This window comes from Elephantulus edwardii, unplaced genomic scaffold (assembly GCF_000299155.1).
Source record: "Elephantulus edwardii isolate Elephantulus edwardi_28Jun2011 unplaced genomic scaffold, EleEdw1.0 scaffold00221, whole genome shotgun sequence".
Taxonomy (NCBI): domain Eukaryota; kingdom Metazoa; phylum Chordata; class Mammalia; order Macroscelidea; family Macroscelididae; genus Elephantulus; species Elephantulus edwardii.
The window spans coordinates 2,213,698-2,240,654 of NW_006399971.1; the positions used below are offsets into that span (position 1 = coordinate 2,213,698).

Here is a 26,957-nt window from a genome sequence, read left to right on the forward strand (position 1 = left end):
GCCGCGCCAAGTGCTGCTCTGAGGCGCCGACGCGGGCTGCCTCGCTCCGGTACTGGGCCGAGCCGGGCTGGGCTGTGGGTTGGGCGGCGAGAGCCGCGGCCCGGCCTGGATCCGGGGCCGCCGAGGAGTCGGCAGCGGAGGGCGGGGCGGCCCGCATTTAAAGGGGCCGCATCACCCGTTGCCGCCACCACCACCATCGCCGCGAGGGGGCGGTTGGGGGGTGGAGCACTGGGGATCTTTGCCGCCCCGCCGGGGACGTTGGCACTTGGTGGGCGCCTGTATTCCAGGCATCAGACCACCCTGCTCTCCGGACTGAGGAAGGACCAGGCCAAGGCTTTCTCAGCGGCAGTGTAGTGAGGACATGCAGTAGCTGCTGCACGCTGGACCACCAAGGCCCTGCACTGTAATAACTCAGTGCCCCTACACCCCGACCCCGGCCCTCTTTTCGTTTTCTCCGGGATTCTGACAAGGTTTGGGCGATGGGAGGGGAAAGGTATGGCAGATCCCGAAGTTGCCTCCTGGTAGGTACCCTGTTGGGGTGACAACTGTCTTCAGCCACTGCCAACGGGCACTTACCGTCTCAGGACCTTTTCTCTATGTTGCCCTTACAGGCGTGACTAGAGGGCCTGGGGGATTAGGATCCTGATCTGTAAAAACAATGGGCCATATTCTGGAGTCAAAGAGCCGATGTTAAGTGTGGGGTTAAGACGGGCTTGTTGCCCTCAGGCCAGGCCTGGCGTGGGCCCTGAGACAGCCTTGAGGAGCAGTCTGGGTCTGGGGGAACTGCTTCGCTGGGCCCTTAACGGTCCAAAAGCTTCCTGTCCTTTATTGCAGAGTTCTAACACTTTTATTCTTGAACTAATTGCAGGTTCCCCCAGTCCTCTGTGAAAGGAGGAACAGTATAAATAATTAAGGTCCCTCTCAGGCTCTGGGCAGGTATTTGGGAGTGTCCTTGCACACTTCTCTGAATGGCCTCTCAACCCCATTGTATTGCAGGGGCATATGAAGTAGGAAATACTAAGGAGATGTAATCTAATTGCAAATCATACGCCTTTTTGGCCAGTATATAATTTCACATAAAATCAATCCAAAAGTAAAATATTAAAAGACAATCTAAATATTAATTAATCAAACATTAATATCCAAACAATTTTATCTAGCAATTAGTTATATTATACAAGCAAAGTGCTCACCACAGCACAGTTATTTCCAAGTCCAGCAGGAGGCTACAGAGAGCAGAAGATAGTAAGGCGTCTTTGTTCTTCTGGTGTCGCTAGTTTGCAGCTTTGAAAACAATTTAAATTCCGTTATTTTGTGCAGGGTGTTTCCACCTTCAGAGTCTCTAAGAACCAGGAGAAACCAAACAGAATCTCTCGAAGCCTAAACTTTGGGATGCCACCAGTCAGAGTTGAGGTGTTCCTTTTTTAAATGATCACATGCTGTCCTGTAAATTCTCTTAGGAGTGTAGCCAATCAGAAGTAAAATGGAGAAGAGATTAGAATTGTTAACAATTTCAACTTGCTTGGCTCCACAATCAAGGCTCTTGGCACCAGCAGTCAGGAAATCAAAGAACAAAAATTGCATTAGGAAAACCTGCTGTCAGGGACCTCTCCTTTGAATGCCAGAGAGTAATAGTGTCAGTCTGGAGACTAAGGTGCATCTGATCCAGGCCATGGTATTAATGACTTGCTATACATCAGAGAAGTTAAACAAATGTTCAACTTTCTACGAAGATGGCGCCGAAAGCGAAGAAGGAAGCCCCTGCCCCTCCCAAAACTGAAGCCAAAGCAAAGGCATTGAAGGCCAAGAAGGCAGTCCTGAAGGGCGTCCACAGCCAAAAAAAAAAAGAAGATCCGCACGTCACCCACGTTCCGGCGGCCTAAGATGCTGAGACTCTGACGGCAGCCCAAATACCCCCGGAAGAGCGCTCCCAGGAGAAACAAGCTTGACCACTATGCCATCATCAAATTTCCCCTGACCACTGAGTCAGCTATGAAGAAGATAAAAGATAACAACACACTTGTGTTCATTGTGGATGTCAAGGCCAATAAGCACCAAATTAAACAAGCTGTAAAGAAGCTCTATGACATTGATGTGGCTAAGGTCAACACTTTGATTAGGCCCGATGGAAAGAAGAAGGCCTATGTTCGCCTTGCTCCTGATTATGATGCTTTGGATGTTGCCAACAAAATTGGGATCATCTAAACTGAGTCCAGCGGGCTAATTCTAAATGTAATAAATTTTTCTCACCAAAAAAACAAGTGTTCAAGTCTTTTGTTCATAGGGTCTCTATGAGTTGTCTATGACTCGATGGCACTTAACAACAATAATAACGACAACATAGAAAGAGCTTTTTTGTTCTCTTGGCAGAAAGTTATGCTATCAAGCCCAAGGTAGGTGATTTTAATCTGTGTTCCTCATGCCTGGTTTAAATTGTTTTTTGTAAAACATTCTTCTGAGTGCTATAGCACTGTGCATTGCTGTACAGAGGTAACTCGTGGTTCCTGTGATGCTAAACACTATGACACTGATGTGCCAAATGCAATAATGGTTACCCATGGTGCACAGTGTTTGATAGAGCATACCGATTAAATCAAGCTTGGAAGCAGAAGTGGCATCCACTTCCAAAATGGCTTGCCTCTGGAAATTTTATGAACATGGAGAAACGACCAAAGTTATACAGGTGTTCAGGTCTTTCGTTCATAGGGTCACTATGAGTTGCCTACGACTCGACAGCACTTAACAACAACAACATCAGAGAGCTGGACAATGACTAAGGATGACAGAAGAATTGATGCCTTTGAGTTGTGGCACTGGAGAAGAATATCGAACATACCACGGACTGCCAAGAGAACAAACAGGTTTGTCCTGGAGAGGGTGAAACCAAGTTGCTCCTTGGAGGCAAGGATCTTGAAGCACCATCTCACATACTTTGAGTACATGGCCTTGGAGAAGGGCATGATGCTTGGAAGGGTAAAGGGACAGCACAGGAGAGGAAGACCCCTGATGGAATGGATTGGTAACTGGAGTAATGAATGGGGTCAAGTGTGTCCGAGGAAGTAATAAAGGCTCTGGAGCTACTATACGTAGGGTTGCTAAGAGTCACAAGCAACTCCATGGCACATAACAACATCTTTGGATTAACACATTGGGTTTCTGGGACTAACATTGCATCATCTAATTAACACATCAAGTCTCCAGGCTTGATTATAGTATCTTCTGGCCATTACAGCTGAGGGTATAGCCAACCAGAGTCTAGGCATTTTGCAAGTTCCCCTTTTTAGCCTTATCTATCTAACAGACACTTGCTTACAACTTTCTGATATTCTAAACCTTATTTCTAACAATATGCTCTTAATAACCATTCCTTAGAAATTCAGCTTAAAAAAAAAAAAAAAAAAAAAAGAGGTCAGCTTCCTAGAGCTGGCTAGTGGGATCTCAAAGATTCCAGGATCGGAGCACCTATTAAAAGACAGTTAATGGCCCTCTCCATTTGCTAGACACCACCTAGCTTGGAATCTTTGGGGGAAACTATCTTGTTTTAGCTTCCTGTGTTTTCACAAGCTGCTTCTATTTGTAGCAAGAGATAATGGCTTCTCACTGGAGCTGTAATCAAAAGGTTGCTGCTTGTTTTCAAAAAAGAACAAGTTTAAAAATTAACTGATTGAAGGAAAAACTTTAGCAATAGCATGAATTTTCCAGTGGATCTGCAGAACTGGAGCCCTCTACTGCCCTGTGGGCTGTGAGGGGGGTCTAAAAAGGGGCTGGGTTTCTGCCTTGATGACTGGGGACAGGACACTGATCAGAGATGGGACTGTCTAAGGCTGGTGGGGTGGCATTGGTCACAGTGATGGTGATGGTGCTGGTTGTGGTGATAATAATGGTAGTAGAGGGTGGTGGTGAATTTGGGAAATGTGAAGTATAGAGTAATGAGGAGAGCATGAAAGAAGGCAAGAGGTGAGTAGGTTGAAAGTGGCCACTGACCAGAAACAGATGGCTGAAGGTCTCAGCTCAAAGTGTAGGTAGCCATGGGGATCTAGAGAGTGGAAATTGAGGGCAGTTTTTCTAGATGCCCCTCAAGACAGGCTATTCTTCTGGCTTCCTGTGCTCTCCAATCAGAGTCCCAGGAGGAGTGCTCTGGCCCTGTCAGGGGCATATCATCCACCACTTTGCTTACAATGTCCAAGCACCATGAGTGACTTTCCTGCTGGGATTGTACACTTAGGCTGAGAGGGAACTCCAAAAGAAAGCTGAGTCTTATCTCCAGAAGAGGGGTGAGGGTGATCATAGAAAGAGAGCAGAAACTGAAGGGTGAGGTAATCTAGGATCTGCAACATTGAGATAGCAGCAAAAGAAGACCCAGTGTTTGTTCCTGCGTGGATTCTTGCATTCCATGCTTGCTCTTGCCTTGGGCCCTGATATCCCAGTGCTGAGAGGCCTGTAGCCTAGCTCTCACTGTAGCTTCTCCACCCTTGCTTTCTCCCTTTTGAAAATGGGGTCATTGGTTGCCTGGCTCCCTTCCTGTTTTCCGTTGTTCTCTTTGCTCTTATAGTAATTAATTAATCAAGGCCTGTCTGCAACCCAAACTCTCTCCAGGACACTTTCAGGCAGGTAAGTCCTCCTGTCACCTTGCTGCTGAGTGAAGCAATTCAGGTGCTGTGGCTACAGCCCCAACCCTGAAGGGAATGATGGCACCAGCTGGTCACAGAAGAATCTTGCTTCCTCTCTGCACCACAGGCTACGGACCTTTCCTTCATCTTCATTCCACTCAGTAAAAATGCCCTTTTATGTTGGGATTACTTGCCAACTTTTAAGCCCATTCTTCTTATCTGGAGATTTACTAAGACAGATTCATCCTTCTCCATGGGGCTTCTTAAACTGTGGCTCAGAGACTCAGAATCCAGGAGGTTCATGAACTGGGTTGAGAAAAAAGCCAAGTACAATTAGAATCTGTCACCTATACAAAATAAGTATTTTCCTATTATAATACAACGGTTGCCAACAAACAACCTCCCCCACACACACACACACACACTTATAGAAACCCTGTAGAACAGAGTAGAACTGCCCCGTAGTGTTTCCAAGACTATAAATCTTTGCAAAAGTAGACTACTACATCTGTCTCCTGCAAAGCGACTTGTGGGTCTACACCCTTTTTTGTTAGCACTGAAACACTGAACAAGCAGGACCTTTTAGATGGCCTCAAAATTGTATTCACACTAAGATTTCATATTTCTAATGTGATTTCATATTTTATTCTGTGTCTAAATGTTATCATCTAAAAAGTTAATTAAAAAAGCACAGGTATTTCACAAATGTGTTATGTGCTTTAATAATTGTATTTCAATATTATTGGTCTTCTTTGTAAAGCAATGTATGTTCTGGTTTTCAATACATGGTTCTATGCAAGGGTCTTTCATCTTTTCCAGATGTACCCCTGGTACAGAAACAAATTGGACAAAGTTTAGAAGCCCTACTCTTAAAGCTTCACCTCATCCTACGTCTATGGCCACACTACTTGTTTCATAGACGCTTCATTCCCTTATTCATAACAAGATTTCTGAGTGTTGACCGTGTGCCAGACATACTTCAGTAACCAGCACCATAGACACAGATGTACTGCTGCTGACCTAGTCTCTGCCCTGCTGGAGTCCTGTCGGCACCCAGTGCTAGAAAACCTCAAATTCACTGCCTTTGAGTTGGTTTAGACTCATAGCAACCCTCTGTTGGAGTTCCCAGGCTATCGAGATTTTGAAAATATTTTAATTCATGAACTTTTATTTGAATGAAAGTTTACACTTTAATTTTAATTCAGAGTCATGTTATTAATTACAATTCTTTTAAAATAAAATTTTTATACTAGTTTAACTTACAAAGTTCGTAAAAATTGTTTTTCACATCGGATCTTTCAGTACTCAAGAGCAACGGTGTCTCTCTGGAGACTAAGGTGCGCCTGATATAGGCCACGGTCTTTGCAATCATTTGTTATACATCAGAGAGTTGGACAGTGACTAGGGAGGATAGAAGGAGAATTGATGCCTTTGAGCTGTGATGCTGGAGAAGAGTATTGAATGTACCATGGACTGCCAAGAAAACAAACAGATTCATCCTGGAGAGGGTTAAACCAGGCTACTACTTAGAGGCAAGGATTCTGGGGCTTCATCTGACATGCTTTGGACATGTTGTAAGGAGGGACAGGTCCTTGGAGAGAGACATCATGCTAGCGAGGGTGGAGGGACAGTGCAGGAGGGGAAGACCCTTTATGAGGTGGATTGATCCAGTGACTGGGGTAATCGGGATGGGTGTGTCAGAGGCAGTGCGATTGGCACAGAAGAGAGCAGGGTTTAGGGCTGTCATACATAGGGTTGCTATGAGTCGCAAACGACTCAACGGCACGTAACAACAACAACACCCCTCCCTCTACCCATCAGATTGTATGACCCTATGATTACCCTCTGCCCATCCTCACCCCTCTCTGCTCCTAACCTCCTCCCCTTGGATCTTCATACACATTTTGCTAGTTATCTTTCTATTTTTACAATAATGGTCTTATACGTATTTTGCTTAGTGTAATACTCTCCAGTCCCTCCCAACTATGTTGTTATTTTCAAAATCATTGCTCCTGTGTGTTGCATAGTATTCCATCATGTGAATGTACCATAATTTCTCTGTCCATTTGATTGTGGTTGGACATTTGGCCTGTTTCCATGTTCTTGCAATGGTGAATAACACTGCTATAAACATTGATAATACAAATCTCAATTTGTGCCTCAGTTCTAATTTTCTTGGGGTATATTCCAAGCAGTGGAATAGCTAGGTCATACAGAATTTCTATGTTCAGCTTGTTGCAGAAACACCAAACTGCCTTCCAGAATGGTTGTACATTTTACAATCCCACGAACAGCGTATGAGAGTTCCTATTTTGCCATGTCCTCTCCAACATTTATTACTTACTGTCCTTGCCACTGCTAATGGAACGAGATAGTGTCTCATTGTGGTTTTGATTTGTATCTCTCTTATTGCCAGTGATTTTGAGCTTTTCTTCATGTGTCTGTTGTCAGTAGGCACTGGTGTCCTAGTGGCAAGAAACTGCACTGCAATTCCCAAAGGCACAGAGTGCGAATCCATCAGCTGCTCCTCCATGGAAAAAGGATGGACAATCTCCTCCCGTGTGATTAACTGCCTCTGAAAACCCACCTAGGGGTCAGCTATGGGTTGGTTCCAACTCAGTGGTATACAACAACCAAACAATGATAATGTCTAATCAAATCCTTAGGCTGTTAAAAAAAAATCTTTTTATTATTACCTTTTTCTAAAGACTGTAAATCTTAATAGGCTGAGATTGTCCATCTCTCTCCCAAGAAACTGCTGGTGGATTTGAACCATTAGTGACATACAGTATTTGGGTTACAAACTCAACTCTATACAGTTTATAATGGAAGAAATAAACGAGGATGGAAAGACAGAGAGTACCCTGCCTCTGCAAAGACCAACAGATATATTGTTGTTTTGTACCAATGAGTCAGAACTGACCCATAACTGACCCTCTAGTGGGTGTTCAGAGATAGCAAATCACAAAGGAGAAGTTGTTCATCTTTCTCCACAGAGCAGCTGGAGGATTCAAACCACGTGCCTTTGGGTTGGCAGCACAGCTCCTTACCACTTGACCATCAGAATGCCAACAGATTTATTATTATTTTTAGTTGCAATCAAGCCAAGTACAATTTTGGGGACTCTATGAACAACAGACCTGAACACTGTCTTATCCTGTGCCATCCTCATCATCTTTAACACATTTGAGCCCATTGTTGCAGTTATTGTGCCAAACTATCTTGTTAAAGGTCTTCCTCTTTTTCACTGACCCTCTACCTTTCTAAGTATGACAGATTATTAGCATACATATATGTCCTGTTCAGAGGCATTAAAAAGACATGGTGTTGATAGAGCCCTGACAGAAGAGAGTTGAGGTAGAGGACACTTGGTCAGGGATTTTAGGTGTTTACTCTTAAAGCTTGTGAGTGAAAGGTTCAGACTCACTATGGCGTCCAGAAGCAACACTTGCCAAGTGTATAGCAAATACGCTTTATTTAAAATGTGCACTTTGGTGAAAGCAGGCCGAGGCTCAATTGTTATTAGCACTAAACAAAGAGTAGAGTATTCCTATCCAGCAGTCACAGCAGTTTGAAGGGCCTGGGACCATTTTCCCCCAGCACTCTTTATCTCCTGAGGTGGGTCATAAAACTGTGTCCAGGGGTAAACATTAATCGGTTTATTTAGTATTTCCTTGAACACAGAGGGTCCTGGGAGGGTCAGAAGGTCAGAGAGGTGGAATCACTTTGGTTTCAACATTATACTAAATAATAAGGTACAAAACAGATAAGGGAATCCTAGAGTGGGATTGACACAATTCTATTGCATTTTGAAATTATCTTTGCAGATGTGTGGAAAAGTAAGAGGGAAGAGTTGGAAGACTAATAAAGGGCTATCTAGAGTAGAAGAGAGGGCTGGTCTAGAAGGTGTTGGAGATGAGAAGTCATTAGGTACCACAGAGATTAGGGTCCTAAGCTTGGTCCACAGAAGTCTCCTCTGCTTGACCCCAAAATCCTAACCTGTTCTAGAAAACTGAACATCCTTTCTTCCACTATGTCCACTCCCCGGAGACTACCATCCTGCTGCTTGTCCTTCCCCTATCTGGAATTGAGAGCCATCACACTTTTCCCTTCCTCCCTTCCACTATGATGGAAGAGTGCCACACAAACTGAAGGTGCCACACCAACACAGATCTCAAGCCTCCGGATCTATTTGGCGCATCTGGAGAGAACCTAGGTGGTTTAGTCCACAGGAAGTTGTGCTGTTAACCCAGTGGCCACGCCTCTTTGGCAGTTGGAATCCCCATCTACTCTGTGGGAGAAAGATGGCAAATCTCCTTTCATGCATTGACAGTCTTAGAAATGGGCTGGAGGACCAGTATGAGTCCGTTCTGACTGGCAGCAAGAAGTTTGACTTGAGGATCTGCTGGGTCACTGGGGTAGTTATGATCTCATAGTGCCCTCCCCTACACCTCATGGCTCCACTTTTGTCTCTTGAGGCTTCTGTGTTCTAGCTGGCCTTGTGCTTTGGGTGCCTACAGCACTCCCTTCCTTGGGGTTGGACTCTGGACATCAGATGACAAGGGAGAGGCCATGCTGCGAGGGGGTGGGCCCTTGGATCTCCGTGGTGACACTCGCTTCCTCAGCTATGGGAGCGCCTGGGATGACAAAGCAAGGATAGATTTCACTTAGTGACCAGTCTCAGGAGGCCTGCAACCTGATCACTTCCGCATCGTCACCTGCGGGGAAACTGAGTTATCGAGAGGGCACTTTCAGTCGCGCCCAAAGCCACGCCCATTGCTGGCGCCTAGGGATGTTCCCGTGAGGACTAAGGGCCCCGTGGGTAGATGTGTGCTCCCCATGGGGTCGGGTTGAATTCAGCCTCTAGTTACCAGGTTTTGGCTCGAGTCCAGCTGCTTCCTTCTGTAACTACACTGTGTTTTTTCGGTTTTGTTTTGTTTTAGAGGCCAGGCACCCAGGGCTAGGGTCTTGGATTGAGGATCCCCTGGCGCCACCCAGTCTGGTTAAAGTAGGCGCACAGCAGTTCTTGGGCGCCGGGCTTTCTGATATGTGTTCACAAACATGATCTTTTTCTTTTAGAAAGGACTTCCCATGACCCTCCTCCCCCTACTCTAATTGGCCTTGCAGAAAGAACTAAAACAGAAGAAAGGGAATACAGGAAGACTTTTGCTTAGGGAAAGCCCCTCTGAGGGCTCACTTTGGGGCTGAGAGGTTGCCATGCAGAACAGGGAGGGAAAAAGTCACCAGGTGGATTAAGTTGGCATATGGATGGTGAAGAGATTGAGGTAGTTAACAGTTTTAGTTTACTTGGTTCCACAGTCAACACTCTTGGTAACAGCAGCCAGGAAATCAGTAGACGAATTGCATTGGGAAAGTCAGCTGTGAGGGACCTATCAAGAGAACTGAAGAGCAACAGTTTCTGGCTGGAGACTAAGGAGAGCCTGATCCAGGCTATAGTCTTCGCAATTATGTGTTATGTGCATCGGAGAGTTGGACAGTGAATAGGGATGATAGAAAGAGAATTGATGCCTTTGAGCTGTGGTGCTGGAGAAGAGTGTTGAATATACCATGAAGTGTTAAGAAAACAAACAGGTTTGTCCCGGAGAAGGTGAAGCCAGAATGCTCCTTGGAGTCAAGAATTCTGAAGCTTTGTCTGACATACTTTGGGCATGTTGCAAGGAGCGACTGGTCCTTGGAGTGGGACGGCGCAGGGGAGAAAAACCCTCAATGAGATGAATCGATTCTGTGGGTGGAGTTGTGGGAATGAGTGTGTTTGAGACGGCGAGGTTGGTACAGGATAGAATGGCATTTATGGCTCTTGTACATAGGGTTGCTATGAGTTACATGCGACTCCATGGCATATAACAACAATTAAGAAAATGGATAGGTCTAGGGCACTAGTGAACCCTCATCTGTGGACCCCTTCCCCCGACATGAAAATTAATCTCTTAGTCTTAAAGGGTTCTGTGAACTGGAATTGAAAGCAATGAGGTTGGTTTTGTTGTTGTTTTTTTTTTTAATTTTTTAGGGGGGGTGTTTTTTAGGTTAGGCCTAGGCCTGGGGTTAAGAGGGGCCTTGATTCATTTCCTTTGAGGAAGACCAGTGTAGATCAGTCTGGACCTCCTTGTTGTCTTTGGTTCCATCTAGGAAGGCTTGATCCCATACCTCCAAGAAAATCAGCTAAACTCCAGAAAACCATGTCAAAGTATTGTGGTGGGATTATCTAAGGGATAGATAACAAAATCTGAAGTCCTCATGCCTGCTTGTGTCCTAGTCTCAGGTCTCTTCTTTGACTCCAACTCTTTAACCTACTAATTTCAGGTTCTTTCACCACCTGTGCCCCCTAGACTGCACCACAAAGCCCAACAAAGAATAGCAGAGCTGCTCACGGGGCCAAGGAGATTCAAGTCATTCCATTTCAGTCCCATTTCTAAGATGAGAAAACTGACAGGCATTAGTCCAAGGGTGATAGGTGGGAGGTGTTTCCAGATTTAGGGCCAAGTTTTTCAGGTTAATGAAAATATGCTGGAAGGTGAGAAGGGATCTCGAGGAGGGGGGCAGGTAATGGTGAGGGATTGGGGGGGGTGTCTGCATCCCAGGGAGGGGACAAAGATTGGTAGGTGCAAGAAGGAGGCTTGGATCATAAGGAGAGGCTCTGACTCCACGACACGCTGAACTGTCACCCAGACTCTCTGGGCTCTTCCTGCTACAGTGTCCTGCTGAGGCCCAGGCAACACTCCCCAGGGCTCTCCCTCTACCCACCAAACACCGGTAAGGTGTCACGGTGTCACTGGGTGGTGGGGGACAATGGAGGCCGGGGATCCCCAGTTCCTGAAGGCAATCATGGGATGCTGACTCATAGACCACCTGACTGTGGGGCAGCAGGCAGAGAGGGCCCTGCCAGGGGGTTCCCCAGCGTGCAGACTTGTTTACCTCTTGGCGGGCCTTGGGCGGGGAGGGCAAGGGCTGGCTGGGCAGCAAGGAATGCTGAGAAGGGCCGGGCCTGGCTCCCTGAGGATGCCAGGCTGGTAGAGGTCTTTTGATTGCTTCTAGAGACAATTTCTTGGTAACTCCTTTCTCTTTTAGCCTCCTCAACGCTCTCTACAGGCCTAACGGGCCCAAATTGGGAAAAAGCAAAAGAATTCCTAGTGGCCTCCTTACGGTCCCCCTGCTTGTTTGGGCACAAGCCTTGCTTTGGGCCGACCCTGAAATCATCATTCCAATGCCTTTCCTGTGTGCCTCCGCCCAACTGAGACCGGACACTGGAACTCTGGGGGAGGGGCGGTCGACAGAGTGGGAGCTTGTTCCTCTTTTAACCGCCAGGGGTGGCTATGTCTCCTGGGCCTAGGTGCTGCCGAGTCATGCAGACTTGCACCTGCCATAGGCCTGCAGTTTCTTCCCATTCCTTGACCCTTCTGGTAGGGCCTTCGAGTTAGAGCCCTGAATCGCTCCGACTTTCCCAGCTTTTACACGATGGTGGATGATGCAGGGGCGGGCAGTGGAAAGGGAACTGTTCTTTCCATTTGGCCGCTCTGAGGAACCTTGTGGGGAAGGACTTGCGCTGACAACTGTGAAGCAGGGTGCTGAATCCCCCAGCCATTCTGAGGGAGAAACAAGGGCAATCTCCTCTCGTGTATTTAGAGCTTCTGAAAACCCACCGGAGGTTTAGCTGTGAATAGATTCCAAGTCATGGCACAAAATAACAGCAGCTCTGGGGAGAGGTGACAGGCTTTTGGAAAGGTCCTCATGCAGTCTACAGCCCTTAGCGAACAGCCACCCTTACAGAAAGACCCTTGCTTTCTCCTGCACTTCATATCACCTCCATTCCTGATTACCTGTGACTTGAGCCAGTTTTCCTTTGTTCTCTTCTTTACCTAGGCCTCTTACTCCCACAAAACCTACTGTGAGAAAAGCATACAGTTGACTTAGCAGGTTGGACCTTTCACTCATGGGACTCTATCTGGGTACAAATAGGGTGACATTACCCTTCCTGCCCAGTTCCTTCCAAGGCTCTCCCTGGGATCTGCTGAGAGGTGCTTCCTCGGGTCTCTCAATACATCACTTTGGTCACATAAAGCGGTATTTCTTAGCTTATAGCTTGAGGGTGGTTGATCTGTCCCACTGTCCATGATACATGATACCAACAGGTTATGACCATAGATTCTTGGGCTTTACCTATTGAATTGAGAGACCTAGGCATCCAGTGGGAGTCCAACTCATGGCACAAAATAATAGCAGCTCTGGGGAGAGGTGGTGCTAACCCAAAGGTGGTCCTTCCGTGGTGGTTCAAATCCACCAACAGCTCTGCAGGAGAAAGATGGGCAGTCTCTTCTTGTACAACTTACAGCCTCTCAAAAACCTGCTATGGGGGGAGGGGGGAGGGGTTTGTGCGGGGAGAAGGGTGCAACAATGAATGAATGGAATTCCAAAATCTCTGTAGATGTTCATGGAAATGAAAAATAAACTAAATTAATAAAAATAATAATAATAAAAAACAACAACAACAACAACAACAACAACAACAAAACCCTGCTATGAAGGTCAGCTATGATTTAGTTCTGTCATGACAGGAATTGAGTTTGAAGGGTTTTTATGTTAGAGGAAGTCTTAGCTGGCCGTCCAGCAAGCAGGGGTCTCTGTGCTCTCCCTAGCCTTCAGCCCTGTATTCTTCTACAACCCCTTAACCCATTCCCCTCACCCATTAATCTGGGATCTCCTCTTGTGGGTCATGGATGCTGAGGTCTGTTATATTCAGGAGACTGATTGCCATGAATGACCTGGGGGATTTCTAAACTTGGCAGGGTTCATGGTACTATCCCTTGGAAGGGCTACTTATTGTGGCCAGTATTACCCACTGGATTGCCTAGTCATCTTCTGGCATCAAGCTTCTATTTTGCTGAGTCACAGCGGGGCCCAGGCCTGAGAGGCCTGACCCTTGCTCTAAAACAAAAACCAGAGACCAGCTTAGATAGATGTTAGATTGCTAGGGCAGGCGTCTTGCGGTTCCTGCTACACTGGAACAGTGAGATGAGGGTCTTTCAATGACGGGGGATCCTAGGATGGTGGTAATAGACAAGGTGTGGAAACTCGAGCAGGGCCCGGGCAGGGGGGCTCGCGCGCACGGCGGCTGGGCCGTGGGGACGGAGACTGGGGAGGAGACCCCGCCCCCAGGCGGCCGGGCGGGGCGGGGCTTCTCTTCGCGGTTCCTATAAAGGACGCGCACCCGAGGCCAGTGCGGTGCAGTTTGGCCTGAGCTACTTCGTCGTTTCAGGATGGCTTCGCTCACTGTCAAGGCCTACCTTCTGGGTAAAGAGGACTCGACACGCGAGATCCGCCGCTTCAGCTTCTGCGTCAGCCCAGAGCCCGAAGCGGAAGCCGAGGCCGCGGCTGGACCCGGGCCCTGCGAGCGACTGCTGAGCCGGGTGGCCGCCCTGTTCCCCGCTCTGCGGCCCGGCGGCTTCCAGGCGCATTACCGCGGTGAGCAAGGCCGGCGGCCGCAGTGACGCAGGCCAGCGGCCTCCTGAGGGCCTGCCCCGTGGGACGAGGGGAGGGGCAGCTGCCAGGCCTTCAGATCCACATCTAATGGGGTGAGGGCGGGGTGCCGAGTGGGCCCGGGTCTGTGGCGGGTCCACAGTTTGGGAAATGGCAGGATTGGGAACTAGGAGTGGGTTCTTGCTCAGTCTCAGCTGGTCAGCGATGGCCTTTCTGGGGCCAGGGTCTGCCGGACAGGAGGGTTTCAGGCCTAAAGGCGTTGGATCCCCCGTACTCCCCCTCGCTGATGCTGTAGAACTTGGCAGGACCGCTCGGGGCGTCCTCTCGCCTCCCCGCGGGCGGTGGGCACTCTGGTTACACGGACACCTTTCGACGGTGGAGTCGGGGGCAGCTTGTCCCGGGTGGGTCCCTGTCCTGCACCTCAAGAATCGAACTGAGGAGGAGCAGACCTGGAGGAAGGGGCACGGGGGCGGGGAGGGGCAGGTGTGACGCAGGTAAACAAAAGAGGGGTTTGGGCAGTTATTCGAGACAGCTGCCCTGAGGAGACGTGGGGACCCCACCACCGAAGGCCCGTAGCAGGTGAGGACCGACGTCAGCTCTCGGAGTGGGGCGCGTCTGTAGGAGGCTGGAGGGCCTTTGGGGGCCTGAACTCCTAGGGTTGCTGCTGGGGGTGGGGCTGAGGTGGTTGTGTCTGCGGAGGAGGCGGGGCCGGGGCGGGCCCCTGGGAGGGGGGTGCCCGGGCCTCCCCAGCGCAGCGGCGGGGGTGGCTACCATAGCTTTTCCATTTGGGAACCTCTTCCAGTTTCTTCCCTGTGATTCGCGTTATTGTCAATCCTTCTATTTTACCCCTTCCTGACTTCTAAATTTTATTTCTGGGTAAATGCAGTCCTTTTGATCTTAGTAGCTGATAGTTGGAAGGAAGTGAGTACCTCTGTGGTGTTATCACAGAACTAGCTCAGCCATGCATTTTACTCATTACACAGTTTTATAAACTCACTGATTTTTAGCGTAACTGTGCAACCATCTCCACAGTTTTAGAACATTTTTTAACACCTAAAATGAAACTTCATCACCTCATTCATGTTTTTTAGCTGTTACCCTTCCCCTCTCTCCAATTACATCTATCTTTAAACTACTAATACTCGACTTTCTGCCTTTATTGCTTTGCATCTTCTCAACCTTGAATAAATGGAAATATTTTCCATTTTCTGGTAACTGCCTCCTTTCACTTGTTTCACTATTTTCAAAAGTGTGGAGTCATAAGATGATGCAATAGTACACAAAAGCAGTCTATATTGTATTATAATACACTTGAGGGTGACTCCCACGTTTTGGCACAGCACCTGGCTTTGAATGTTGTGATCTGGTGGCCATCCTAGTCTCTTGCTGTAGATGGATGATGTGGGTTTCCCTGCATGATGGTGGCTTAAAACCATGTGAACCTACATCCTTTCTGAACCATGTCAGAATATTTAGGCAATAATGCCTTTCATCCTGTTTCCCCTAGCTCACATGGGCATTCCAGTTGATAGTTCCTGACATGTCCCTGCAACACATACTTCTGCCCATTTAAACAATTCATATCCTACCAGAAGCCCTCTGTACTTATTTGCTGCCTTTTATCTCGTCTAGATGAGGATGGAGATCTGGTTGCATTTTCCAGTGATGAGGAGCTGACAATGGCAATGTCCTATGTGAAGGATGACATTTTCCGTATTTACATAAAAGGTAAGTGCGACTCTGGGTGCCGGTAAGGGGCTCCATGCTGAGAAAATAATAGGATTTGAGGGTTATTTACTGCAGAGGCATGATAAATTCTGAATTTACCATTAGAAAGAATCTATATTCAACGTTTGGAGAATGAGGTGTGAAGGGTCTCTGGGTTTATTCTTAATTGTGCCTGGACCAAGTGCCATGGGCCTTGGGGTAGTTTTGGGGCTGTGGTGCAGGGTTTGTTTTAATGAGGATCAAGGCCAAAATATGCCAACACAGTTCCTTACTGTTCCTCAGCCTGGTTTTCAGGAACAAGAATTGGGCATTTCCTAGTAGGTTCTCTGATTGCTTTGTTGCTGTCACCTGAACAGCTCAATTCTATGTGGATTTGGTATGTGCATGGGGATGAACATAGTGACAACTCTGAAATGGTGATGGAGGGCAGGACTTTGGAGACTTCACCTGAAGGGTTCTCTCCATCCTACCTGCAGAGAAAAAGGAGTGCCGGCGGGAACACCGCCCCCCATGTGCTCAGGATGTACCCCGAAGCATGGTACACCCCAATGTGATCTGTGATGGTTGCAATGGTCCTGTGGTGGGAACCCGATACAAGTGCAGTGTCTGCCCAGACTATGACCTGTGTGCTGCCTGTGAGGGGAAGGGCATGCACAAGGAGCACAGCAAGCTGGCCTTCCCTAGTCCCTTTGGGCACCTCTCTGAGGTGAGTAGAGCTTCCGTGCAGACCTCGGGAGACTGCTGGGGTGGCAGGAACCCCCTGACCTTGTGCTACCCTGTTCCTCTGTTTACTCTTCCCAGAGCTTTTCTCATAGCCGCTGGCTCCGGAAGCTGAAACATGGGCACTTTGGGTGGCCTGGCTGGGAAATTGGCCCACCAGGCAACTGGAGCCCTCGGCCTCCTCGAGCAGGGGATGCTCGTCCCAGTTCAGCAGCTGAATCAGGTGAGGCTTACATGCAGCCTATCCCATGTTGGCGAAGGTCAGTCAAGCTGGAAGACTATTTGTATTCCCCAGTGCTGTTAACCCAGGACTTCCACATGCACACAGCTAGTCTAAGTCCATGAAGGGTTGAGTGCTTTCACAGCACTTCTGTCATTTAATCCTTACAGTAGCCCTACAGTAGGGATCTTTACTCATTTTATAAGTGAGAAAAGTGAGGGGTAGCAAGGATTGTCTAAATCTACTAGTGCACCCCTCCCAGCAGTCACCAAGTGGCCTGTCTAGGTACCCTGAATTCAGGCCATAAGGCCATCAAGTCCTTGGAGCATCAAAGGACTCTGTTCTTTTGTCAGCTTTCAAGAAATCCAGAACCTGTCTTCTCTGAATAAAAGAAAAACTCCCAAAGTAGCAGGAAGTAGCTTAACTCCACCCCTAATCATCATATTCCTTTAAGGCCTGGAATGAAGGAAGAATGTTACAGTTGCCTCCATGCCTGATCACTCCTTGAAGAAACCTCATAATGTCTAAGGCTGACCAAACCAGGACCAAACTAAGCCTGATCACAAAAGCTCACACCCAAGTTAAGCCCCAAATTCCTAGCAAAATACCATCTTCCCTGTTATTGTTGATTGCCAACTCATAGCAACCCTATGAATAAAAGGCCTAAAGCCTTTATCAAAGTTCATAGTTTCTGGAGGTATGTTGTTAGGAAGTGGATGCACTCATCTTCCCTGTTATGGTATGTGCTTTTAGACTCATAGCTACCCTATGTACAATAGCCCTAAACCCTCCTCTACCCTGTTCCAATCTTATTGTCTCTGACACACCTACCTGCATTACACCAGTAACTGAATCATCCCATCTCATCGAGGATCTTCTTCTACTGCCCTATCTCTCCACCTTCCCAAGTATGACATCCCTCTCCAATGACTGATCCCAACTTGCAACACATCCAAAGTATGTCTGATGAAGCTTCAGAATCCTTGCCTCCAAGGATCAGCCTGACTTCACCCTCTCCAGTATGAACTTGTTTGTTCTCCTAGCAGTCCATGGTATATTTAACACTCCTTTCCAACACCACAGCTCAAAGGCATCAATTCTCCTTCTGTCAACCCTAGTCATTTTCCAGCTTTCTGATGCATAGCAAGTAATTGCAAAGACCATGGCCTGTATCAGTCACACCTTAGTCTTCAGACTGGCATTGTTGCTCTTCTGTACTTTGGAGAGGTCCCTGACAGCAGACTTTCCTAATGCAGTTCATCTTTTAATTTCCTGGCTGCTGGTCCTCCCTAAAACCCCATATAAAAAGGAACTTGTCTGCACCATTTTGCCCTCCATATGTGGCCACTTGGCGTCCTCCACAGACCACAAAATAAAGGCCTTTCTGTTCCTTGGGCAGGGTTGGGGGACACACACCAAACTTCCAAAGTTAAATTTATACATAGCTTGTAGTTTACTGTGTTGGGTTCTGATTTTATCTTGATTTAATTAATCCCAATATGTATTTTGTTTCATTTCATTCTTTGGGAAAAGGTGGCAATATGTTTCATTTTTTAAAAAGAACAGATTTCAAGAATGACCAGTATTTACATATATCCTGAGTCCTACTGGGTTACCAAGCACCAGGGCCACAGACGAAGAAGTAGTTTGGAGGATGTAGTAGAACCATGTGGCCTCATAGGTGCCAGGTGGTCAGTATATGGGCTGCCATGATGAGGCATCAGCTGGAATGCATAGCCTGTCTGGGTGATAGGGACCTTGGGAGGAAGATGACAAGACTCTGAATAGGCATCAGAATCATTGAAAAATGGTTTGAATGACATACCTTTATTTTTACTTTTAAAATTCAAAGCCTCTGGTCCCTCAGAGGATCCAAATGTCAGCTTCCTGAAGAATGTAGGGGAAAGTGTGGCAGCTGCGCTCAGCCCTCTGGGTAAGTGCACTATCATCATTTTATAACAGTTGAGCGTTTTGTTAACTTAATGTGAATATGGCCTTTCACCACTGATACTCTGTGGAGGGATGGTAACTCATGTGATCTGGAAACTGTTGAATATATCTTGCCTCAGTCAAGTACTAGATCAGAGACAACTCCAGCTTCACAACTCTGACAAACTCGTGAGACTTATCCAAGAAGGAGCATAGATGGGACATTCTTAATAGGGAAGGTTACCAGTCTTTGGTAAAAATACCCAGTTGTCAACTTTTGAATGCCCTTTTGTAGCACAATTTGCATTTTCCTCTAAGGTGAGCCTTGGGATCTCTCAAAGACTTGGGTAAATATTTATCTGAGGTGCCATTTATTTCTCCCTTTTTATAAACTTTAAACCTTTCTTAAGTGTTGCCTGGTCCTGGCCTTTTGCAAAGGAGTAAGGGGAATGGTGGAGGGAGGCTACCATCACAGTAATTCAGTGCCCCCCCCTTTGTGGTGTGGCCTGACCTAAGGGCAGCCCTGGGGCTCACTCCTGTCACTTTAGAAAGCATCTGCTTATTTGATAGCCTGAAAGTGGGTGCCATAGGGCTAGGTTTTATAACATTAAGAATCAGCTAATGAAGGGAGTACTGGTGGCCTAGTGGCAAGAAGCTGTAGTGCAATCCCGAAGGCTGTGGTTCGAATTCACCAGATGCTCTGCCAGAGGAGGGACAATCTCCTTTTGTGCCAGTCAGATCCGATTCAACAGCACACAGAAAATTAAAAAAAAAAATAAAAAATCCGCTAATGAAGAAGACTTCTTTGAGAATATGGTAAATCCTAGGAAAAAGAGTATATCTTTCTGCCTATAGTGGAAGTATTCAACCTGTTCAAAACTCACACGTTTGCAAGAATATGGTACCCACCACCTACTCTGGTTTACAGGATTACTATCTCCAACTTCGACCACTCCTACTCCTAGCGATTTTGCCCCAGAACATGCCTCTTTGGCTGGTTTGTTTTCTAAGGGCATGCCTTTGAAGCAGCAGCAACATTGCTGCTAAGATGAAACAGCTCATACTACACTTGGTTTCTGTACCACTAAAGGCTCTTGACAGTATAGGAAAAGATAAGCGTAATGCTTTTCCAAAAGGATAAAACAGAAACACATGATTGTATTTGGGAGATAAGTTCTGTCTACACACCAGCTAACCTTGAAGATAAAGTAAAAGTCTGAGGCGTGGTCATCCTGCTAACAGCCATGGGAAACTCATCTGTGGAAGTCAGTAGAATAGTCCTTCTTAGGCCTGACAGAGCTTCCCTGACAGTATTTTGGTCTGCCTTTTTGGTGTATGGAAACTTTAGTAATAAGAATTTTAAAAACTAATTATTTCACTACAAAGAACACCACGTTCTGGGAAATCACAACCCAAGTTTTTAAGGTCCTACCCTTCTTGACTGTTTCGGGGTAGTCCTGGATTCTCTGTAGGCTTCCAACATGATCTTGTATCACATTGGATGTCTCCCTGGAGCCATCTGTACCTGTGGAGTATTTGAGAACTGATGTGAATTCCCTACTCAAGACGTATGGGAATAATTTTAGAAGTGCTCAGAGGTCTCTTGGGGTTTAGATGAAGTTAAATGAGGAGGAGGACCTTGGCTCGCTACAAAACACAGGGATTTTGAGTCAAAGATGGCTGAGTAATTTCCACTGAGATTTTTTTGAGGAACTGCTTAAATTCTGTTGGTAAAGTGATGGGTATTTGTTTTTCTTATGAGGAATTAATGGCCTATCAGGAACTTTTTTTAGAGGAGGGGCCCAAAGAGGACTGAGTCAGCACTATCCTCCCAGGAGATGGTGTGGGAGTGAGTCAAGTGAATTAAAGAGCCACAGCTCTTTGGTAGGTGTTGGAAGAACCAGCTAAGTGATTCCACTTGAGGTGGAAAGCTGAGTCTTTGCTCAGAGGCCATAGTTTCTGGCATTTAAGATGTAAAGCAGCAGGGTCCTTCAGTATCATGGTGTTCTGGGTAAATATATACACAAGTCTGGTAAGCCACAAAGACTGGTCATCAAATTGGAGAGCTCCTAGTTCTATAATCTTTGATCCTGTTTGTAGAGAGTCACATCACTTAAAAGGACTAAACAAATACATGTGTTTACTATACTATTCCTTCAACTTTTTTACTTTCTTGAATATTTTAATAATGAAAAATTGGAAGAAAATATGGGGAAAAATAACTTATGGCAAATATCAGTACTTATAGTTAAGCCTGCATTTGTCTTTGTTTCTTCCCCCAAATTCACTAATATAACAGACAGTAAAGATGAAACAGAAAGGCATGAATGGTGTAAGAGCTCACCAAGTTTTGAAAGATAAGAAATGGCTACAAATGGTAACCAAGAATGGTAGCATCAGAAGCCCGTGTGTCTGCACAGGGAACACTGGTGAGGGACTGGAGTCTGCTCAGGCATTGAGAGAGGCATAGGTGCCAGGAAAGGTGAGGTGGGAGTGACAGGGGTCAGGTACAAGGTGTCTAGTTGAAAACCTCCACAAGTGATCACTTTGAGATCACAGGTCCCCCACACAGCCTAATGAGCCCTTGCAAGAGAACAGTTTAATTCCTGGAGCACCTGACCCAGGGAAACTTTGCCCATAGGGATTAGAAGAGGATTGGATGAGGCACCAGACTAGAGCTGGGCATGAAGGGGGTCTGACCAATGGGGCCAGGCAGCAGATTGGAAATTCCTGCTCAGGAGGACTCTGACATCTGCACTCCCTAGTGCTGACCAGGTCCCTAGTCAGCCTGCAGATGGGATGCCGATGGTGCTCTACCCTACAGTCAGCCTTGTCCTAGTGCCTTGCCAAGAGCGCATCATTAATACTAGAAAAAGAAAACCATAAACTGAAACAAAGTCCCAGCAAAGAGCAGTACTGAATGCTGAATGTTAAACAAATTTGAGTTTCTGCATTTGAGAGGACAAATACCACTCTAGAGTGAGACTCACTGCTGTCAAATTGGAATCAACTTATAGCTGACCCTCCACTGGGTTTTTGGAGGCTATATATCGCATGAGAGGAGAGGGCCCATTTTTCTTCCGAGGATTCTTGTTGGTGGATTCGAACTACCAGAGAACCACTCCCTTAAGGTTAGCAGTGCAACCCCTACAGACTGTACCACCAGAACTCCCTTAGAATGAGCCATCGATAGATGTAATTGGGCATTTATGAAAGAGCAGTTGAGCTAGAAGTTGTCTTTGAGGAGTGGACTGGGATATATAGGGAATTGCCGTATTTTACTCTAAGCCTTTTGGAAGTATTTGACTCTATGCTGTAGCTATATAGTCTTTAAGTGAAAATTAATTTTAAAAACCAGGCACTGGTTCTGTCCACTGTCCCTTTACAAATATGGGATTTGGGCTGGATTCTGCCTCACAACCTCCCATCCATCTTGATCCATTTTGTTTGCCTTTTGAGGCAGAATTCTAGTGTTTTTGTTTTTCATATCAAAAGGTCCCGACATATAAGCCAAATGCTTCATGTAGTTTCAGTCAAGGAAACCCTGGCTGAGTTATTTAGTCCCGAGTATTTGGCTGCCACCTTGTTTAAGGGTCTGGTTTGCTGCCCTTGCAGCCCTTAGTGAACCAGGGTGGCTGAGTCCCCAGTCCCTGCCACAACAAACTGGGTGTCTTACAGCCTTCACAAGTCTTCTGACACACATACTCCTGCTCATAGGCTCTGTTTGCTTCCTGTAGGCACAGGGAGATATAGCTCGGATATCTGGACTTGAGTCCCCTCTCTGGGCTCATTATCTACTCCACTGCTCTCCATTTCCAGATGCTCAGACTCTGCTATTACTCTTCACTTCCTGCTGCCTGCTGATGACTCTTCCCATCACCAGGTCTTTTCTTCTACCTTCCTGGCTGACACTTTGGGACAGAGCTGGCTCCTTGGATGGCCTCTCTTGTTCATGCCTGGTTGTGGGTTGGGTTGAATCTCCCTTGGAGCACTCTGAAGGCTTGTGGAACAGAAATCATAAGGCTGAGTAGCCTCCTAGTCAAGGGTAGCAGAAACAAGATCTGTCTGCAGACTTTCTGCTCAAGCTGATTGTGGGTGCTAGCTAAGTTCAAGGAAGGAAAGGTCTAATATGATGGACATAGCAGGAAAAGGTTTTTATTTTATTATTTTTTTTTAATTTTGTGTGCGTGTACCGTCAAATCAGATCTGACTGGTACAGGAGGATATTGCGCCTCCTTCTCCGGCAGAGCGTCTGGTGGATTTGAACCGTGTTCCTCTGGGATTGCAGTGCAGCTTCTTGCCACTAGGCCACCAGAGCTCCCCAGGAAAAGGTTTTTAAAAGCCAAGTAATAAATCAGAGTTTTTAGGTCAGGATGTTGGGAGACCTTGAAGATCAAAAATGACCATACATTTGCATTCTAGCTCTTGAGTTTATAAGACTTATCCTCGTCCCATAATGGCCATGTGACATTGCCAGTGTCTGTGTCCTCATATCCTTACTCCTTTCATAAGGATGGGACCTGAAAGAGATCTGTTCTCCTGCAGTCCCCAGCTCTATGAGGGATTAACTTTGATTTTTTTTGCAATCCCCTCTGTGAAGGACTTAGTAGGTTTTTGTCCTTTCCAGGCATTGAAGTTGATATTGATGTGGAACATGGAGGGAAGAGAAGTCGCCTGACACCTGCTTCTACAGAGAGTTCCAGCACAGAGGAAAAGAACTGCCCACAGCCAAGCAGCTCCTCTTCTGTCCCCAGCAAACCAGAGGGCAACGAGGATGGCACAGCACAGTCTCTGACAGAGCAAATGAAAAAGATTGCCTTGGAGTCTGTGGGACAATCTGAGGTAAGCCAAATCTTCTGGGCATTTTCTGCCCATAGCACCTCTCAGCCACCTTCACTCATTGGCGCTAAAAGGCTGTTTTGGGGTTTTTAAGTTATTCTCTGAGCCTTCTGCTTCCGTTTATACAGAAGAATATTCTTGACGTTGGCAGCAGCTGCTGACTGTGCTCATATCTTCTGGCCAACCCACTGCTCCCAGCCCCGCAGCTATCACTCCCCGGAATTTTGTGCTATGATCTGGCTCTGCCTATAGCTCATGTTCCTTATATGCTCATAATGAGTTTTGTTCCAGGAACAGATGGAGTCTGATAACTGTTCAGGAGGGGATGATGACTGGACACATTTGTCCTCAAAAGAAGTTGATCCATCTACTGGTGAGCTCCAGTCTCTACAGATGCCAGAATCTGAAGGACCAAGCTCGCTGGACCCTTCCCAGGATGGTCCCACAGGCCTAAAGGAAGCAGCATTGTACCCACATCTTCCACCAGGCAAGTCTTTAAACATTTATGCTTTCTCCTTTTCAGAGCAGTTCTTGTTCACGAGCCAAAAAATAGGACCTCAATTTAGATACCATCTCAAGAATAGATGATGCCTTAAACACTAATGACTGAAGACTAGATAAGTTGGGAGATCACAAATGAAGAAAGTAGAATTCTGGTCACTTAAAACTATACGGTAAATGAAAAGACCAAAATGGAAGTTAGAAGAGACTCTAAAATTTGCTCTACAATGTAAAGAAGCAAAAAGTGAAAGGAAAAAATGATGAACATATCAAGTCATGATATGTTATGATCAAAACTTGACAATCAAGTCACTTCATAACCAATGGTACTGAAAAAAACCCAAGTTGCACTGAAGGCATTTGAAAAAAAGTAAGGCTCTAGAAATGGACAGAATACCAAACCAGCTAAAGTGTTTCAGCAAACACATGGGCACACTTATTTTTGTCAATAAATATTATATAGGTATTTGGTTAATTGATTGGAAAAGATCCATATTTATCCCCATTGCAAAGAAAATCAACAGAATGTGGAAATTATTGAACATCATTGATAATCACATACAAGTATCTTGCTGAAGTTAATTAAAAAATGGTTCTCAGGGAGCTCTGGTGGCCTAGTGTTAAGAAGCTGCACTGCAATCCCAGAGGTAAGTGGTTTGAATCCACTAGATGCTCTGTTGGAGGAGAAGGAGCAGTCTCCTCCTATACCAGTCAGATCCAATTTGATGGTACACACACACACACACACACACACACACAATTTTAAAAATAAATAAATAGGTTCTCATAAAAAAAGAGAATATGTTCAAACCTGGTAATACCAAATATACACTTAAAAAAAATTCAAGTGAAAAAAAATGTTCTCTTGCTGAAGATAATTGCCAGATTAAAATATAAGCAAAGATATCTAGCTGAAGGCAATTAAAACCATGGACAAAGAACTGCCCTAATTTCAAGCTGTGTTCAGAAGACATGGAATGAGGTGGTGTCAGATGGACCTTGGCTGAAAGCAGAAAATACCAAAAAGATTTTTCCTTGTTTTATTGACTGTGCAAAGGTATTAGACTATGTGGATCATAACAACACATGGGTAACATTGAGAAGAATAGGAAGCCCAGAACCCTGTTAGGGTTCATGTGTATAGTAGAATCTATACATAGAGCAAGAAGTAGTCATTGTATGGTTTAAAATCAGAGAAAAGTGTCAGGATAATATCCTTTTATTCAGGAAGTAGCTAAGAGAATACGCCATCCCCTTTTCCTTATGACTCAGGGTGAAGTCTCTCTCAGGGAGGAGTGATAGGGAATGGCAAAGGACACACTGACAAAGAAGATTAATCAGAACTGGCTTTGACAAGCACTGTGGCATTTGGACAAGAACAAACTGGGAGGAGGGTAGAGAGAATAGTGCAACAATGAATGAATGGAAACCCAAAATCTCTGTAAATGTTTATGAAAATTAACAAAATTATAGAAAAAAATATCCTTTTATTGTATCTATCCAGTCTGTTTGCTGAGCAAATAATCTGAGAACCTAGACTATATGATGAAGAATGTTGTTATAAGGATTGGAAGACAACCACCCTGAGAGATGCAGATGACAGTCTTGCTTAGAAAGTGAAGATAACCTGGAGCACTTACTGAAAAGCTAATGTTTGGAAAAAAAAGCAAGAATATCATTATATATGAAAATGATACATAATTCAAATTTCAGTGTCCACAAATTATTAGAGCTCAGCCATGCTCATTTTGTTTTTAAATATTGTCTAGACTTTTGTGCTACAATTGCTGAGTCAAATATTTAGTTGTAATAGAGAACATATAGCCTCAAAGTTTTAGCTCTCTGGCCCCTTACAGAAATCCCTGCATGAGGGGTCCCTGTTGTGAGGGTTAGAGGGCACACATGGAGGATCTGAGCCGCTAGGCACTGGGTTCTTGCTGGTGAGAAGATGAGAGGCTGTTGGAGTTGGCACATGCTGGGTTCCATGGTAGCTTTTCGTCATGGGTGTCTGACTCTTTTGCAGAAGCTGACCCCCGGCTGATTGAGTCCCTCTCTCAGATGCTGTCCATGGGTTTCTCTGATGAAGGTGGCTGGCTTACCAGGCTCCTGCAGACCAAGAATTACGACATTGGAGCTGCTCTGGACACCATCCAGTATGCAAAGCACCCACCGCCATTGTGACAGTGTTTGCTCACATAGCCTGTACCCTCTTTTTGTCTTAGTTGTGTTGAACTAGTATAGAATAGCAGGGCCTCTGTAAGGTCCAATTTCTCTGCATTCTTCCAGAATCTGGGGGTTAGGGAAGCTAGTTAGGACAGTAGAACAGGTGACATGAGGCAAGAATTCCAGGTATGGTATGTTTGAGAACTTGGCTGTTTTCAGTTTGATGTTTGAGAAATGAAACCAGCATCCCTCCATGTGCTTTATCTCTGAGCTTTGCCCTTGTTGAGGAAGATGCGGAGGGCACACAGCAGCCTATTTATGTCCCTACACCCCCAGGATGATACCAGCAGTCCAGAATATATCTTGCCTAATGACCTTCTACATTTTCTTTTTTTTTTAAATGCCTAATAGTATGCTGACATTTAGTTGATTATCTGCTAGTAACATGATATAGTCTGATTTTAGATTGAGTACTCCTCAGGAGCAGAGGAGGGTTGTCCTGGAGCAGGTGCTGGGGAGGAAGACTAGGGTTAGGACAGGACAGCTCGGTACCATGTGTTTGGTACTCGAATGAAGGGCTGATAAAAACAAATTAGAGTTTAATGTTTTTCCTTACTCATAACCACATCTCTCCAATGTGTTAGTTGCTTCTGAAGAAAATCTATTTGTAGCATTCTGTTAACGTATTTGTAAGCAATCTGTAATTAAATGCGATAAGCACTTTAATAATAAAGACATTCTTTCTTCAACAAAAG

The 26,957-nt window shown here is 45.8% G+C and overlaps 1 protein-coding gene across 1 annotated transcript; it reads left to right on the top strand.

Moving 5' to 3' along the window:
* The first annotated feature begins 13,882 nt into the window (after positions 1-13,882).
* Positions 13,883-26,220, top strand: SQSTM1 (sequestosome 1). Its single transcript, XM_006898116.1, has 8 exons — positions 13,883-14,087; positions 15,735-15,830; positions 16,307-16,536; positions 16,632-16,773; positions 18,623-18,703; positions 23,327-23,541; positions 23,830-24,025; positions 26,063-26,220. The coding sequence occupies exons 1-8, from the start codon at positions 13,883-13,885 to the stop codon at positions 26,218-26,220; spliced, it is 1,323 nt and encodes a 440-aa protein (XP_006898178.1).
* The last annotated feature ends 737 nt before the right edge of the window (positions 26,221-26,957 follow it).

Bases quoted from the DNA above. Each gene is read 5' to 3' on its own strand.
- SQSTM1 (XM_006898116.1), top strand. From the start codon at position 13,883: ATGGCTTCGCTCACTGTCAAGGCCTACCTTCTGGGTAAAGAGGACTCG. The intron at 16,537-16,631 runs GTGAGTAGAGCT...TACTCTTCCCAG, and splicing joins CCTTTGGGCACCTCTCTGAG to AGCTTTTCTCATAGCCGCTG. The intron at 16,774-18,622 runs GTGAGGCTTACA...TAAAATTCAAAG, and splicing joins CAGTTCAGCAGCTGAATCAG to CCTCTGGTCCCTCAGAGGAT.